Genomic DNA, 15,717 nt, shown 5'->3' with positions numbered 1-15,717 from the left:
GGCTCTGCGAGATCTCGGCTCAGAGAGCGGCAGTCCCAAACTAAGGGGAGAAGAGAGATCCTCCCCTCGGTGCTGCCCAGCCCTTCCAAACCGCCCTTGGGGCTGTTGCCTGAGTGACCCGGGCGGGAGGGTGCAGGGAGGGGAGGGGAGGGGGAGGAGTTAATAACTTTCAGTTTAGGGCATTATGGGAAAACAGGGCGAGCGGCTAGGAGTTCACCTGTGCCTGCGGGGGGGAGGGGGGAAGACTCGAACAGGGCAAGGGGCCTCGAGTCACCGGGGGAAGCGGGGCTGTGGCAGCCATGGTAAGTATACCAGAGGGGAAGCGGGGGTGGCACATCCATGGGACGCACCTTCGAGCTCCGCGGAGCCAGGGGGAGGAACTACCTGCTAACTCCAGGTGAAGCAGCCTCAGTAGAGAAGCAGGTAGGGCAAGACTTGCCCTTGGAAGCCGCACAAATCACCTGCTTGGCTTTTTTCCTCTTCTGGCAAGGAAGCTGCGATAGGACGCTCAGTTTATATAGACTTTCTGCGCCGGAGAGAAAGGATCGGTTACTCTGATTTTTTTTCTCTTACTTTCTTAGCTTGAGCCGGCTATTATATAGTTAAGCGACTCCCCCTTCCTCGCTCCGGGGTCTTCCCAGCGTGCGAACGCGCGCCCCCTCCCACGCCGGGCTCTGCCTCCCTTCCTGACATTGCAATAGGGAAGAGGGAAGGAACAGGCTGCCTCGCTAGAGTGGGTGCCGCTTATCTGGGAAGTGCCTTTCTCTACCTGACGCTGGTTCAGGGGCTAGGGAGGGAGAGGAGAGAGAATCGTGCTGCAAGAACCGGGACCACCTCCTCCAGTGTGTGTTTTCAAGCTTACCCCATTCCCTTCCACCGGATTCAGCCCGGACACGCCGGAAATAATCTCTGTTCTAGCAGTAGTCTGCTTAAAGTAAATGTAAATGTACTGTTTAAGTCAATTCCGATTTATGGCGACCCTATGAATTGGGTTTTCGTGAGGCTCAGAGGCAGTGACTGGCCCAAGGTCACCCAGTGAGCTTCATGGCTGTGTGGGGATTCGAACCCTGGTCTCCCAGGTCGTAGTCCAACACCTTAACCACTATACTTTCTCTTAAAACCATGTGGAGTACTACCAGTAAGAAACATCTGATTTAAGCTTCAGCTTGCATGATGCCAGATTTCGGCTGAACAGGAAAAACTTCCTAACTGTTAGAGCGGTATGACAATGGAACCAATCACCTAGGGAGATGGTGGACTTTCCAACACGAGAGGCCTTCAAGAGGTAGCTGGACATTTACCTGTCAGGAATGCTTTAAGCTGAATTCCTGTATTGAGCAGGGGGTTGGACTTGATGGCCTTGTGAGCCCCTTCTGACACTTCTGTTCAATGAACTTCCTTTAGTTCTTCCCAAGAAGTAAAACGATCATGTTTCACTCGGAAGCAGTGCGAGGGCCACCGTCTCTGTGCTTTTAACAGCTGTGTGATAGGCAGATTTTCAACAGCGGCAGTTTCACCTCAGCTGTGAAGATGCAGTGATTGTGAAAGCTCTACCTGACAAGTTTCTTTCTGTTGTGCAGATGTAAAGGGGAGGGAAGACTACACCTTTGTTAGGAAAATGTTATCAGTCATAGAATTCGGTTTCTCTTCTCCATCTAAGATTTTGTTGGATTCTTTATTCTCTGCCCCCCTCTTTCTTGTACTTGCTTTTGGACACTAAAAACTGCCATACAGAGGAATTTCTTGCAATAAACTTTCCCTAGGTGGGAGTGGAATTCAGTGGGTAGGTCTTACTTCACTATCCAGGTTTAGCTAATCATCACTGGTCAGGAAAGAATTTTCTTCCAGTTAAAGCTGCCTGGTGACCTCAAAGGTTTTCTGACAGTTGTATTGTGTGGCTTGTCTCATCTGTTTGAGATGCCTAGAACTGTCCGAATTGCATGTACCTTGATGTGGTGCTCCCTGTTCACTCTGCACTTCTGCTTGTAGTACAGTGTGGTCTGGATTTAACCTACGGAAAGGATCCTTTACATGGGAGTTTGGTGATTCTCTGATTCAGGCTGCAATCCAAACCCCATCTAGGAATAAGCTTCATTGAATTCAATAGAAATTGAATTCAATTCTGAGTAGGCATGTTACTTGCTAACATTAAAATCCACTTGGCCTGATAAGATCGGAGACAGGAAAGGGACACATTCATTAATGTGAACATGTTTTAAGAACAGGCAAATAAAAGAGCACGTCAAATTAGCAGTTGAGGAGGTGGCCAGGCGATTAGGGTGCTTGAATACATTCCTGAGCTCAAAGCGTTCCTCGTGGTTTAGCTCTTGAAGGACATCTCATTGGCCTGTCCGTGCACTTGGTGTGTACAGTTCATTTGTAGACTTATGGTCAGGTGGATTTTGATCTGTGATTTGCATATTTGCTATTCATCTCTCTCTCTCTCTCTCTCTCTCTCTTGTGTTGTATTGACTTTGCTTGATATAGTTCAATCAGTCCCTTCAATAAATGGTAATGTGAGTAGTTATATCTAATGTATTAAATCCGTGGAAGGGTGGGTAGATCCAACATATTTACTTTCCTAAACTGGGAGTCTGGAGACACTTGCCAAGAGGTTTAAGTCATACGCTTGGTTAGGTTATCCTTTTCTTGGGAAGGGCTGTAGCTTAGTGTAGCTATTTTGCATGCAGAAGATCCCAGGTTAAGTCCCCGGCATCTCCAGGTAGGGAATGTCCCCTGTCTGAAATCACGGAGAGTCACTGCCAGTCAGTGTAGACAATGCAGTACTGAGCTATGGAGACCAATGGTCTGACTCAGTATAAGGCAGAAGTTCTTAAACTTTTTTGGTCCTGGACCCCTTTGAGAATATGATGAAAGCTATGGACCCCCATAAATAAAAAAAATATATTTTATTGCATTGGAAATTGACTTTTTTGTGTTCAGTGCACAGACCCCCTGAAGACGTCCATGGACCACGTGTTAAGAACCCCTAATTCCTTTTACAATATGGGAATGGGGGAGAAGGTAATCATTTTCCTCTGATGGTAGCCTCGCTACTAAGAAGATGAGGTGTGTGTGTGTAGCTTTGTGGTAGAGCACATCTTTTGCAAGCAGAAGGCCCCAAGTTCAAACCGCAGTATCTCTGTTTAACAGGATCAGGTAGCAGACAATGAGACAGACATCTGCCTAAGACCCTGGAGATCTGCTGAGAGAGTAGCTCTGCAAGTGCCACACAATGTTCATTCTGCTCAACAATAGTTTTACAAGTGCCACCTAATGTTTGGTCCATGCTTGCAAGAAATTGATCCTTTAGTGTGGCAGCACCTACACTTTGGAACTCCCTGCCTGTTGATATTAGGCAGGCACCTTCACTGTATTGTTTTTGGCGCCTGCTGATAACTTTTTTGTTCCAGCACTTTTCCACGTGATTTTAGTAGGTATATGTTTTTAAATTACTGGTTTTATTTTCTGTTTTGACATTTTCTTATGTAACTTGTTTTTAATGTTTTATTGGTATTTTTAATGGACATTTTAGACTGCCTATTGTAAACTGCTTAGAGGTCTTCTGTTCTACTAAGAGGTATATACATTTTGTTAAAATATAAATAGTGGGCTAGATGAGCAGTAGTCTGACCTGTTTTAAGGAGCTTCCTATGTTCCTCATGCAGCAGTGGGGGAACCTCTGTCCTGTGCGCATTTTCACTAAAAACACATTCACTTGCCCAGCACCTGTCAAATACGATACCAGGTGTGGGGCAGGCAAATATGTGGCTGGGATTGGCTGCACTAGGAAGTTGGTGGGTGCTGAAAGGAAGTCCCTTTAAAGGACACCTAGTGTGCCTTCTGTCAACTGTCTTGTGGTCACCCTTGCTTTTTCAGTGTGCATGTCACTCCTAGAAGGTGGGGGAGAGAACACAGCCCAATTATGGACATTGGGAACATTGCCTTTTACACTGGGCAGGCTGGAAGCTTTTCCCTTTCCAGCTTCCGTGGCCCTCTGTTACTAGGGCCTGTGCCTTACTTGTGAAGTGAGTGAATAAGAGGCTAGCCTTGGTGTTGATGGAGTCTGGTGTAGGGAGGGGATGATGATAGGTTAAATTGAGGCCTGGGGAAGGAGTTATGAAAAACAAAATTGTTGCTGAATGCATCAGCCCATTTCAAATCCTCCCTCAATTTCAGTTGTGTTCTGAATATTCAGCCTTCTTAATCAGCAGCCAAAGATGTAGGGCCCACAGACATAGTGTGATATGAAGAATTGGGGTAAGTTTTATGACATGTGACAGAGGGGGAGAATATGGCATATGGCTTCTGACAAAAACAGCAGTCTTTTTGTTTTGCTGTTGTAAATGTGTACTCTTCCCTGAGAAAACTTATTTCCCTGACCAGCTTCATACCTAAGTTAATATTTGAACCCAAGCCTTCCAGATCCAGTTCAAGTAGAGGGACTTCTTAGCCATGAAAGGTCACATTTCATCTGTTCCTACTTTGGCAAACATGGCACACACTTTCAGTAAAGTGAACTTAAAATTGGGATGTTTCCTAAGGGTTAGCCGATCAATAATTGTTGCATAAAACATCTATGAAACCCTTTTCTAAAAACAAAACAACACTTATTTGAAGCCTTTGATGACTCAGATTGAAAACCTATGAACAATTGTGTTGAAACGTTACTGACATGTGAAAGAGCAACACTAGCCTTGTTGGCCCATTAAAAACTCTCTGAAGTTAGGGACTCTTTTTAGGCCAACCAAAATGTCACACAATAGTGTGCAAGCTTTCAAGTTGCACCAAACTTTTAATCAGGCTAGATGTTAAAAAAATGCAAAGGCTAGGGGTTCGAAAAAGGATCTTGGTGTTAGTCAAGCCAGCCATACGTGGACTCCCTTGCTGCTTATGTTCAGCCATTTGCCAAACAAAAGTAGTAAGGGAGTCCATACATTTGTCTCAGGTTATTTCCACTTGAGAGAGAGAACCTTTGAACTTGGTGGGACTTGTTGATGAGGAAGCTCATGGGGTTGTTGGTCAGTGTTTTCATGTGTCAAGAATGTCAGAAGAGCCCTGCTGGAGCAGACCAAAGGCCCATCTAGTCCAGCATCCTGTTCTCATAGTGGCCAACCAAATGCCTACGAGAAACCCACAAGTAGGACATGAGCGCAACAGCACTTTCCTCACTTGTGCTCTCCCACAACTGGTATTCTGAGCATATTGCCTATGACAGTGGAAGTAGAACATTGTTATCATGGCTAGTAGCGATTGATTGCCTTGTCCTCCATGAATTTGTATAACCCCCCTTTAAAGCCATCTAAGCTGACGGCCATCACTACATCTTGTAAGAGTGAATTCCATGGTTTAATTTTATGTGAAGAAGTAGTTGTCTGTCCTAAATCTTACAATGTTCAGCTTTATTGAATGATCCCAGGTTCTTATGAAAGAGGGAAAGAAACTTTTCTCTCTCTACTTTCTCAACACTGCATAATTGTATACACCTTGATCATGTTGTCCTTACTCATTTTTTCTAATCTGAAAGCTCCAAATGTTGTAACCTTTCCTCATAGGGAAGTTGCTCCACCCCCAGGATCACTTTTTCTGTTCTTCAAAATGAAGCGCACAAGTATCGCCTTGTTCAATCAGGCCAAAACTCCATCTGTTCTAGACCATCATTCTGTCTCAAACCATAGCTAGACAAAGAGAGCATAAAAGTCATGGCTTCTCCTTCTGTTTGCTCACAGCACCTGGTAATCAGAGGTATGTTGTTTCTGAACGAGAAGGGAATTTAGGGAAAGGCTGGAGAAAAAAATCTTCTGATCCGGCTGCCTTATGATCCACAGTTTTATATTAGGCAATCTAATGAGTTATTTGCTCTTTTACATATCACAAGCCTGCCCTTTGATTATTCAAATAAATTTAGATCAACAAGAAGCAAGTTCCTTGGTTCTCGGGAACATGCAATCTCTGTAGGAGAGATAACTGGATAGGGAACGGAGAAGAAAAAGATGGAAGGACAACATAACCCTGTTGAATAAAACAGCAAGAAATGTTGCTGTTTGGTGAGTTGGATATAGCAATAGCTATATATAATGTAGTCCCACTTATCTGATCCTCATTTATCTGAAACAGTTCATTTTCTGAGTTTACTGTGTCCCTTGGGTTCATATGAACCCTTCATAAAACTAACTCAGATATACTAAAGCATGTGTTCATTTGCCTGTTTTTGCTTTCCTAACGTCTGTGCTCCTGTCCTTGCCAATAGCGTGCAGTCGACCTCATCTCTGGGTCCTCTATGAAGTTTTGCTGTCAACCAAACTGGCTCTAAACTTTTCTCATGCAACTTGGCAGTGTTTAATATTCTATTACTGGCCCTTCCCCTTTTGAGAATGTCCAGGTTGCACCAGCTCAGCCAACCAAGGAGGGAATAGAGAAGGGAAGGACTTTGCAGATAGGCAAGAGCTAATTTTTTAGCAAATATGATGTATGTGTATGTATTAGGGATACTTGAGGAATCCAGTCTTTGTGAATCCCAGTACAAACTGACCCAATCCGCATCTCCCAAACTAACATGTGAATTGGAATGCAGCAATTCACGGGGTGCTTGCTCTTCTCTGAAAGTTGTGGCACATTTCAAAAAAACCATACCAAAACCCTTTTAGAAATTTATCTTTTGGGAGGAAATACATATTGCAACGTAGATTTTCATGTTGTTTTTTGAAATGCGCATAGATGTTGAAAAGAGATGGAACAGATTTATGAGCAGGGTCGTAGTCATCCAGAGGCTCATTTTTGAACAAAAAGATTTGAAATCCCCACTCAGCCATGAAGCTCACTTGGTGCCCTTGGGCCAGTCACTATCTCTTAGTTTGTTGTGGAGATGTAAAAGGAGGTATAAAATGGCTGCAAGAGGGGACTTAGTGCTTTTATCTTAGGCATCAAATTTTGCTTCCTTTAACCAACAGCTCTTTAGGACCCCAGGGATTTCTGGTGTCCAAACAACTCACTGATCAATCACAGTGACTGAAAGCTTACTTTTATTGTATAATCTTAGGAGGGTGTGTGGCTAGGAGGAGGCATGGTGTATCATGAAGGGACCCTGCACTTGTAAATTTGCCATTACAGTACTGTCCTATGAGGGAACGCATGTGAAAGTGACGCAGAAATGACTTGAGCTTAATTTGGGCATGCTGCTCACTTGTAAATCCTACACATGAGCTGGGCAGGTGAGGATGAGTGTGTTGAGCTGGCTCTTCTCCCTCCTTGCTGCCGCATTGCCATCCCAGCTGAAATGAGGAGCCTTTTCTTTTTGTAGAGGATCCCTGGGTGATTTAGAAGTGCTCCTAGATTCTGCAGGGTTCTAAATCACACAAGGAGCTGTTGTAACAGAGCCTACACAAGTAGAGGAGGCTTCTCACTTCAGTTCTCTCCCTCACAACCTGAATTTGAGGAGGGTGCTGAGGGTAGTGATTTGGGGGTGGGAACAGAGTTTGGTGCATTTCCCCCTGCTCATGTATAGGATTTACACATGAGGAGCATGTCCAAATAGGGCTATGGCGACAGAGAAATAGACTGATGTTTCCATCCCTATTTTGTTGTAAGTATAAAGATGTGCCACTGTGCTAGTTTGATGGAAGCAGAATTTACCTCTGGCTTAACGACATTTCAAGGCAGGAATAACCTATCACCACCTTCCCCAAGCCACATCAGTTGTTCATGTTAACATGAGCTCCAGACTGGCGGCTAAAGCCAACAGCATTGTCTTAGTGCCAGAGTGTCCTCCTTAATATTTGCATATACGCTTTCCCATAGATGTCCCTACTAGTACCTTCCTATCTTCTCATCAACATAGCAAAAAAACCAAACTCTGCTTTGTGGTTATTGGGGGGACTGGGGGCAGAGAGAGGAAACACCCAGTCTAGCTTGGTTTACTTTTTGTTTTCTCTCCCTTAGCACTCTCTTCCTCCCTTCCCCACTTTTTAATTGATCAGTAATCCAAGTGAGGATTTGGGATATGGCCTTATCGGAACATTTAGCTTGTCAGAATCAAATGCTAAAGGGGTTGTATGCTGTTGTTACGTGCCTTCAAGTCGATTATGACTTATGGTGACCCTATGAACCAGTGACTTCCAAGACCATCTGTCATGAACCACCCTGTTCAGATCTTGTAAGTTCAGGTCTGTGGCTTCCTTTATGGAATCAGTCCATCTCTTGTTTGGCCTTCCTCTTTTTCTACTGCCTTCTGTTTTTCCCACCATTATTGTCTTTTCTAGTGAATCATGTCTTCTCATTATGTGTCCAAAGTATGATACCCTCAGTTTCATCATTTTAGCTTCTCGTGACAGTTCTGGTTTAATTTGTTCCAACACCCAATTATTTGTCTTTTTTGCAGTCCATGGTATGCACAAAGCTCTCCTCCAACACCACATTTCAAATGAGTTGATTTTTCTCTTTTCTGCTTTTTTCAATGTCAAACTTTCACATCCATACATAGAGATTGGGAATACCATGGTCTGAATGATCCTGACTTTAGTGTTCAGTGATACATCTTTGCATTTGAAGATCTTTTCTAGTTCTCTCATAGCTGCCCTCCTCAGTCCTAGCTTTCTTCTGATTTCTTGACTATTGTCTCCATTTTGTTTAATGACTGTGCTGAGGTATTGATAATCCTTGACAAGTTTAATGTCCTCATTGTCAACTTCAAAGTTACATAAAACTTCTGTTGTCATTACTTTAGTCTTTTTGAGGTTGAGCTGTAGTCCTGCTTTTGTGCTTTCCTCTTTAACTTTCATCAGCCTTCATTTCAAATCATTATTGGTTTCTGCTAGTAGTATGCTATTGTCTGCATATCTTAAATTACTGATATTTCTCCCTCCAATTTTCATACCTCCTTCATCTTAGTCCAATCCTGCTTTCTGTATGATATGTTCAGTGTATAGATTAAATAAATCGGGTGATACACCCCTGTCTCACACCCTTTCCGATTGGGAGCCAATTGGTTTCTCCATATTCTGTCCTTACAGTAGCCTCTTGTCCAGAGTATAGGTTGCGCATGAAGACAATCAGATGCTGGGGCACCCCCATTTCTTTTAAAGCAGTCCATAGTTTTTCATGATCTACACAGTCAATGGCTTTGCTGTAATCTATAAAGTACAGGGTGATTTTCTTCTGAAATTCCTTGGTCCAACGTATGTTTGTGATATGATCTCTGGTGCCTCTTCCCTTTCTAAATCCAGCTTGGATGTCTGGCATTTCTCGCTCCATATATGGTAAGAGCCTTTGTTGTAGAATCTTGAGCATTTCTTTACTTGCATGGGATATAAAGGCAATAGTTTGATAATTATTGCATTCCCTGGGATCCCCTTTCTTTGGAATTGGGATGTGTATTGAACGCTTCCAGTCTGTGGGCCATTGTTTAATTTTCCATATTTCTTGACAAATTTTTGTCAGAATTTGGACAGATTCAGTCTCAGTAGCTTGTAGCAACTCTATTGTTATGCCATCTGTTCCTGGTGATTTGTTCCTGGTGATTTGAAGGGGTTGCTAAAAGTGACAAATTTGACAAGATTGGGACACCTTTTCTGTTTTATGTAAATGGAGATGGACATTTGTTGCAACCTGCATGAACCCAAATCTCATTGTGGAGACTGTGTGTGCATGGACTAATAATGTCCAATAATCCAGGGGTAGGGAATATTTGGTCCTCCAGATGTTGCTGAACTACAGCTCCCATTATGCCTGTCGACTGGTCATGGTTGCTGGGGCTGATGGGAGTCGTAGTTGAGCAACATCTGAAGGATCAAATGTTTTCGCCACCTGCTATAATCACTTGATGTTAGAACTCAATTTAACAGTCTTGGTATTCATTGGTTATAATGCTTTTACTTTACATGGATATATCATATTTATCTACTTGCTTATAGTATCTATTTTCTTTTATTATAGAACTTTTATAATAATAATAACAATAATAACAACCAAGTCTGAACTCTTCCCACCCTCACCTCATTGCAAGTAATTTAAGTCATTGTTAGAATAGACCTGGGACTGTTTCAGATTTGACCCCAATACTTATGATGCACATCCCCTGGAAAGCTAAAGGCCTCCTGTCCCCATTTAATTGTGGCTCATCTGTGGGTGATCGCTCTGAAAAATGGAGGTCAGGCCTGGGTTGCTCTTTGCCTCACCCATCACCTTTCTGGAGGCCCTGCTGTGATAAGAAGGAAGAAGAGAATCTTGAAAGGGCTAGAAATCCTCTCCAGTTACAGTTTCACATGCTCCACTGAGCTGGCTTGCCTGCTTGTATTTGCCTCTCTTCACAACCCTGGCACTGATTGCTAATTAAATTTTGGAAATGCCTCACATCAGTTATAGGATTTCTAGGCCCAGATTTGAGAGGGTCTTTGTTCTTCTAATAGCTGCTGTAGTACGGAGAATTATACTAGGCGTGGGTTTTTCCAGTGCAGTGCTGTAGTAACTGAAAAGGCTGCCTCTCGAAAGAGTTTTCCTTCCTATGGAATTCTTAAAGAACAGGATTCTTTAAGGATGTGAGCCTGGCAAACCTATATCTCTCTGAACCACCTGGCCTATAGTATTTCAGTTTCCTTTGCCTCTTTATTTCCTATGCCTCCATCAATAACTATTTTCTCAAGCCCCTGCTTTTATCTATGACACTGTGGTGTAGTGGTTAGAGTGTTGGAGTAGGACCTGGGAGATCAGGGTTCAAATCACCGCTCAGCCATGAAGCTCACTGGGTGACCTTGGGCCAGTCACAGTCTCTAAGCTCAACTGACCTAACAAGATTGTTGTGAGGATAAAATGGAGAGGATAAAATGTACACCACCATGAGTTCCTTGGAGAAAAGGGAATATAAATGTATAAATAAATAAATATGTCTGTGTGTGTGTGTGTGTGAGTGTGTGTGTGTGAGAGAGAGAGAGACGCACACACGTGAGCTGTGTTCAGACTTAACAAACCATGATTTTGTTGTTACAAGAACATGCTGTGGGGAGCTTCAGGCTTGCGTGCTCCCCCTTCCATTACTCTTTAATAACTCTTTAAATTATGGAATCGCCACAGCTGCATGTTTGTATACATTACCTATCTCAAAGTATAGGAGAGCATTTACCTTTGCTCATTTTAATGTGCTGCCTTCTGCACTGTTAAGTGGATGATTCAATAAGACCCCGGTTAATGAATGGCTGTGTTTGCGTGTTTGTTTGTAGAATCTATTGAACATGCTGTTTTGCACTGTAACATTTACACGGGGTACAGAGACGGGTTGATTCTCTCTCTACAGAGAGTCCTTCCACAAAGATCACCTGAAGATTCAGTTTGTTCTGCCTATGGGATGTTTCTCCTATGGGTTGATATTTTTTCTTTGACTGCAATACAGATCAGGAGAAATGTTCTGCTGGCTTCCTGAGAGGGGAAAAAATACATATTTATATGTTTTTGTTTGCAATTGCTTTAACAAGCTGGATGTTTTATTTTTGTACCTAATCTTATGGGTTGGTGACTGTAATAAACAATTCACTTGCTTCCTTGCTTACCCCTTAGTTTACAAGATACCATCCCTGCCTCCCAAGTTCTTCTTACCCTCTGCCCTCCTTCCTGCCAGTATCCTATATCTCCTGTCCCCAAGCTTTGTGGGTTTCTTCTTAACTCCTCCTTTTTCCCTCAAATATTTGCTTCATACACCTACCCGTTTTTAGGTTCTTTTATCTGTTTTTGTGTGCACTGCCAGCTGTGCACTCTGCTTTCTCACTCTGACTCTTCCCCTGCCCTTTGATTCTGGGCTTCCTTTTTTCCCTGGATCTCGCACTGAACTATCCATCCTTCTCCTCTCTGCCTTGCCATGATAGCACATCTTGACCCTAAGCACTAAGAGGGTTTTCTTTGCTACTAACATTTTGCTTCAACCTGCAGTACAGTACTGGACTGTTGTGAACATTCTAAGGCTAGCGACTTCCCTCAGCAGCCAGAACGTCCTTGAAAATTCACAGTGCTGAATGTGGGGCTGGAAAAAAATATAAAAACAACTTGTAATGGAGCAGAGATTAATGAATTGCCTTTGTAGCTTGATTCGTCTTGTTTGCACTAACTCTGCTGAATAAATGATAGTAGTAGATCTTCAGTGTGAAATGATTTGGGGGGGGGGAAGCTTTAACAAAAAAAAATCCATCCTTGTACTTTTTGTGGCCCCGATGGTTTTGTTATAAGTAGCTACTGTGTATCCCATGGCAACAAGCACCTCTAACGCTCTCTTTCTCCTCTCACCTCCCATCTGCCATATATACAGCATATTGTGAGCAGATCGCTTTACTTCTGTTTCAGAGCCACAAGGCAAGATACCCCATGTATAGATGAATGAGCAATCTGACTGAGATTCAAGAGCCCAAATTAACTTGGACTTAATTAAGCTGCTTGTATCTCCCTTTCAGTTATGTCATTGTGATGCGTATGAAGAGAGAGAATAGAAAGGCACACTCTGTTCTCATGGTCACAGCTCTGAACCTTCTTCTTGCACCATGTATTGAGGTGTCATTGAAACCAAAGTGACTCATTTCCTTAAATCAACAAATGCTTTTGTTTGTTGCCCAGAAGGGTTGAGGCCCAGAGCACAACGCAAGCTTAAATTAACCAAGACTTCACTGGGCCCCTGCTACTGCTGTCTTTTAACAAAAAATTAAAAAGCGAAGGTAGATCAGGATTTCTGGGTGTTTACAGTAGATCAGCAAGAGTTTCTTATTCCCAATGTTTTTGGCAATGGTAAAAACAAAATTACACACACATTGCCACATCCACCTTTTTAAATTATACAGCCAGCATGGATTTTTCAAATTCTGCAATGTTAAATTGAAAATACTCCCCATGCCATTTTGATGCTTCCCATAAGCTCATTTCAAAACAAATCTTTACAAAACTTATAGTCCTGAACTCAGAAACACTTGCTTAACAACCCTCTACATTTTCATGGTGATACACAAAACAGTCAAAGAGAACAGAGAGTTCAAAGTGTAAAAAGAGAGAGAAAAAACCCAGATCCCCTTTGGACTTTTTTCTCTCTCGGAGTTCTCATAATTTGTTGAAATTCATTAAAAATCAGCCATGTTCACAGAGTACCTGTAATCCTATTACTGACGTTGCCCCATACTCTGACCACCTTCTTCTGCAATTTAAGAGCTTTTTTAAAAAAGGCCTGACCGATTTTTAATTAATATAAGAAATTTAGCATTGGAGTGAATGATAAGCCCAGGCATGCTCAGTAAGAACAAACTGTCAGTATTCTAAAAGCCAGACTTGCAGCTGCTTGGCTTGGCTTGGCTAATCAGGGGGCCACACCTATACCAGATCTTTATTTCAAGTTTAGACAGTCATGACTTCCTCCAAAGAATCCTGGGAACTGTAGTTTGTGAAGGGTGCTGAGAGTTGTTAGGAGACTCCTGTTCCCCTGACAGAGCTCCAGTAGCCAGAGTAATTTAACAGTCAGCTGCTCTGACTGAAGCTCTGTCAGGGGAACTGGGCATCTCCAGGCAACTCTCAACACCCTTCACTAACTACACTTCCCAGGATTCTTTGGGAGAAGCAATGACTGTCTAAAGTGAAATAAAGGGCTGGTGTGGATGTGGCCAGGGACAGTTTTGGTTGAAATTTGGGTGGAAGGCTATATGTGCCTGCTGTAGAATAAAAAGGTAGGGGAAATGCTGAAAAACAATGATACTGTTCACAATGTTTTCCTTTTGGAAAGAAAAGGGGCTTTCACTCTGCCCAGTGCCCACCCGCCCAATCTCCTCCCCCTCCCTGCCCTCCTCCCTTCCCTGCCCCAGGTCAGTTTTACCTATCTTAAGCATGATTGCACAGGAGTAAATCCCACTGAACTCAATAAGCATGAAAATGATCAAACCTGCCTTTCCCTCCCTCCCATCACCTCGCTCTTGCCTCTCCCCTTCCCCTTCCCCTCCCTCCTTCCCTCTCCTTTCCCCTCCCTCCCTTCCCCAAGGTCAGTTTTACCTATCCTAAACATGACTGCATGGGAGTAAATCCCACTGAACTCAATAAGCATGAAAATGATCAAACCTGCCTTTCCCTCCCTCCCATCACCTCGCTCTTGCCTCTCCCCTTCCCCTTCCCCTCCCTCCTTCCCTCTCCTTTCCCCTCCCTCCCTTCCCCAAGGTCAGTTTTACCTATCCTAAACATGACTGCATGGGAGTAAATCCCATTGAACTCAATAAGCATGCATATGATCAGACCTGCCTTGCCCCTCCTTCCCTTCTCCACTCCCTTCATCCTCCCCTCCCCTCTTCCTTCTTCCTCCTCCCCTGTACACTCCCTCCCTCCCCCCCCATCATCAGTTTTACCTATCCTAAGCATGATTGCACGGGAGTAAATCCCACTGAACTCAGTAAGCATGCAAATGATCAATCCATTCTCAGCAAACTTGCGCAGGATCCCATTTCTTACCTCCAGGATTAAAAATCAGAGAAATTCATGAATAGGCAAAAAAAAAACTTTGTGGTTTAAGAAGGTACCTATAACCCACAGATATTTCTATCAAACTTTAAAAAGCAGGGAAATTGGGCAGCTATAGTGAATGCACCAGGGGAGCAGGAGACCTGACCTCCTCTCTGAGATACTGTACTGCCTTACAAATTTGTAAAAATGCAAACCCAATTTGGGTTGGATTTTCACAGTCCAATCAGTAGCAGCAGTAAGTAAGTAAAATTTTATTTCGGTCACAGACCAGTGCATAAACGTCATAAATAAATCAAAACCATTTAAAATACATAGAATCAGGGTTGAATAAAAGGTTACAATCAGTATAGGCTTCACCTGTGGACTTTCAAATGAGAACACATGGAACAAAGTATTGGCTATAATAGTTTTTTCTACTGTGCAACTGGGCAGAAAATCATTAGGATTCTTGCCAGCCACCAATATATCTCAAGTAATGACCTGAAATTTATTAGATTTGGCAGGGACACACAGATCTAGATCCAAGAAGCAAGCCAGAGCATGTTACAGGCAGATCAAAGCACACTATTGGTTATTTATGGCAAAATTGAACAGCCATCCTTGTACAGACTATCAGAAGAATGCATGTTCTTATTCTGTCCATGGTTGTCTATATATAGCAAATCTTCTATATGATCTTTCTACACTTTTGCAAAATCAAATGTTTTTCGGTGCCAACCACCACATTTCAATGATGTAGTTACAAAGACTGTTCAGTCTGTGATAGGCAGCCATTTAGCCAGCCTCTCCTGAGGAGGTATCACAATATTGGCTATGTATTAACTGTTGTTGCTGTTAGATTTTCTTCTGGTTTAGAAAATCTGTGATGTTATTTTCATGGTCTTTTGTTCAACATGCCTGCTGATGGGATACCAATCCTCAGTATCTCAAAGTCGCTTAAAAAGGCCAATAGCTCCAGCCTATTTTGCTTGACAGACCAGCCAGCTATATTCCATGTGAGGAAATTGAACTGATCAGTTGTTGTATTGTTGGTTCTCCCATTGTCCCGTGGGCAAGTTACTGAGTATCCAATTGTAGGTCTGACTGAGGGGTTGGCTTGGTAAGATGTTTGTCAGTTTAGCTCGATGATCTGGTTGAGCTCACCGGTCTTGTTCACATAGACAGCACCAGATTCTGGTGGGGGCATAACAGACTTTTTATTTTTATTTTTATCAATCTCACTCAAGGGAAGCATCGCGGGAGTGTGACCCAGTTCCT

At 43.0% G+C, this 15,717-nt stretch overlaps 1 protein-coding gene across 1 annotated transcript in view; it reads left to right on the top strand.

Annotated features, from left to right (window-relative positions):
* The first annotated feature begins 231 nt into the window (after nucleotides 1-231).
* The window catches only part of AP1S3 (adaptor related protein complex 1 subunit sigma 3), a 34,022-nt gene continuing 18,536 nt past the window's right edge, over nucleotides 232-15,717 (top strand). Inside the window, exon 1 of the mRNA XM_061634447.1 lies at nucleotides 232-302. Within this exon, the coding sequence (XP_061490431.1) occupies nucleotides 300-302 (3 nt within the window). The 5' untranslated portion in view covers nucleotides 232-299. The remainder of the gene's footprint in view (nucleotides 303-15,717) is intronic.

Source organism: Rhineura floridana, chromosome 7 (assembly GCF_030035675.1).
Source record: "Rhineura floridana isolate rRhiFlo1 chromosome 7, rRhiFlo1.hap2, whole genome shotgun sequence".
Lineage (NCBI taxonomy): Eukaryota > Metazoa > Chordata > Lepidosauria > Squamata > Rhineuridae > Rhineura > Rhineura floridana.
Note: the sequence above shows the minus strand (reverse complement) of the source record. Positions and strands in the feature narration are given on the sequence as shown.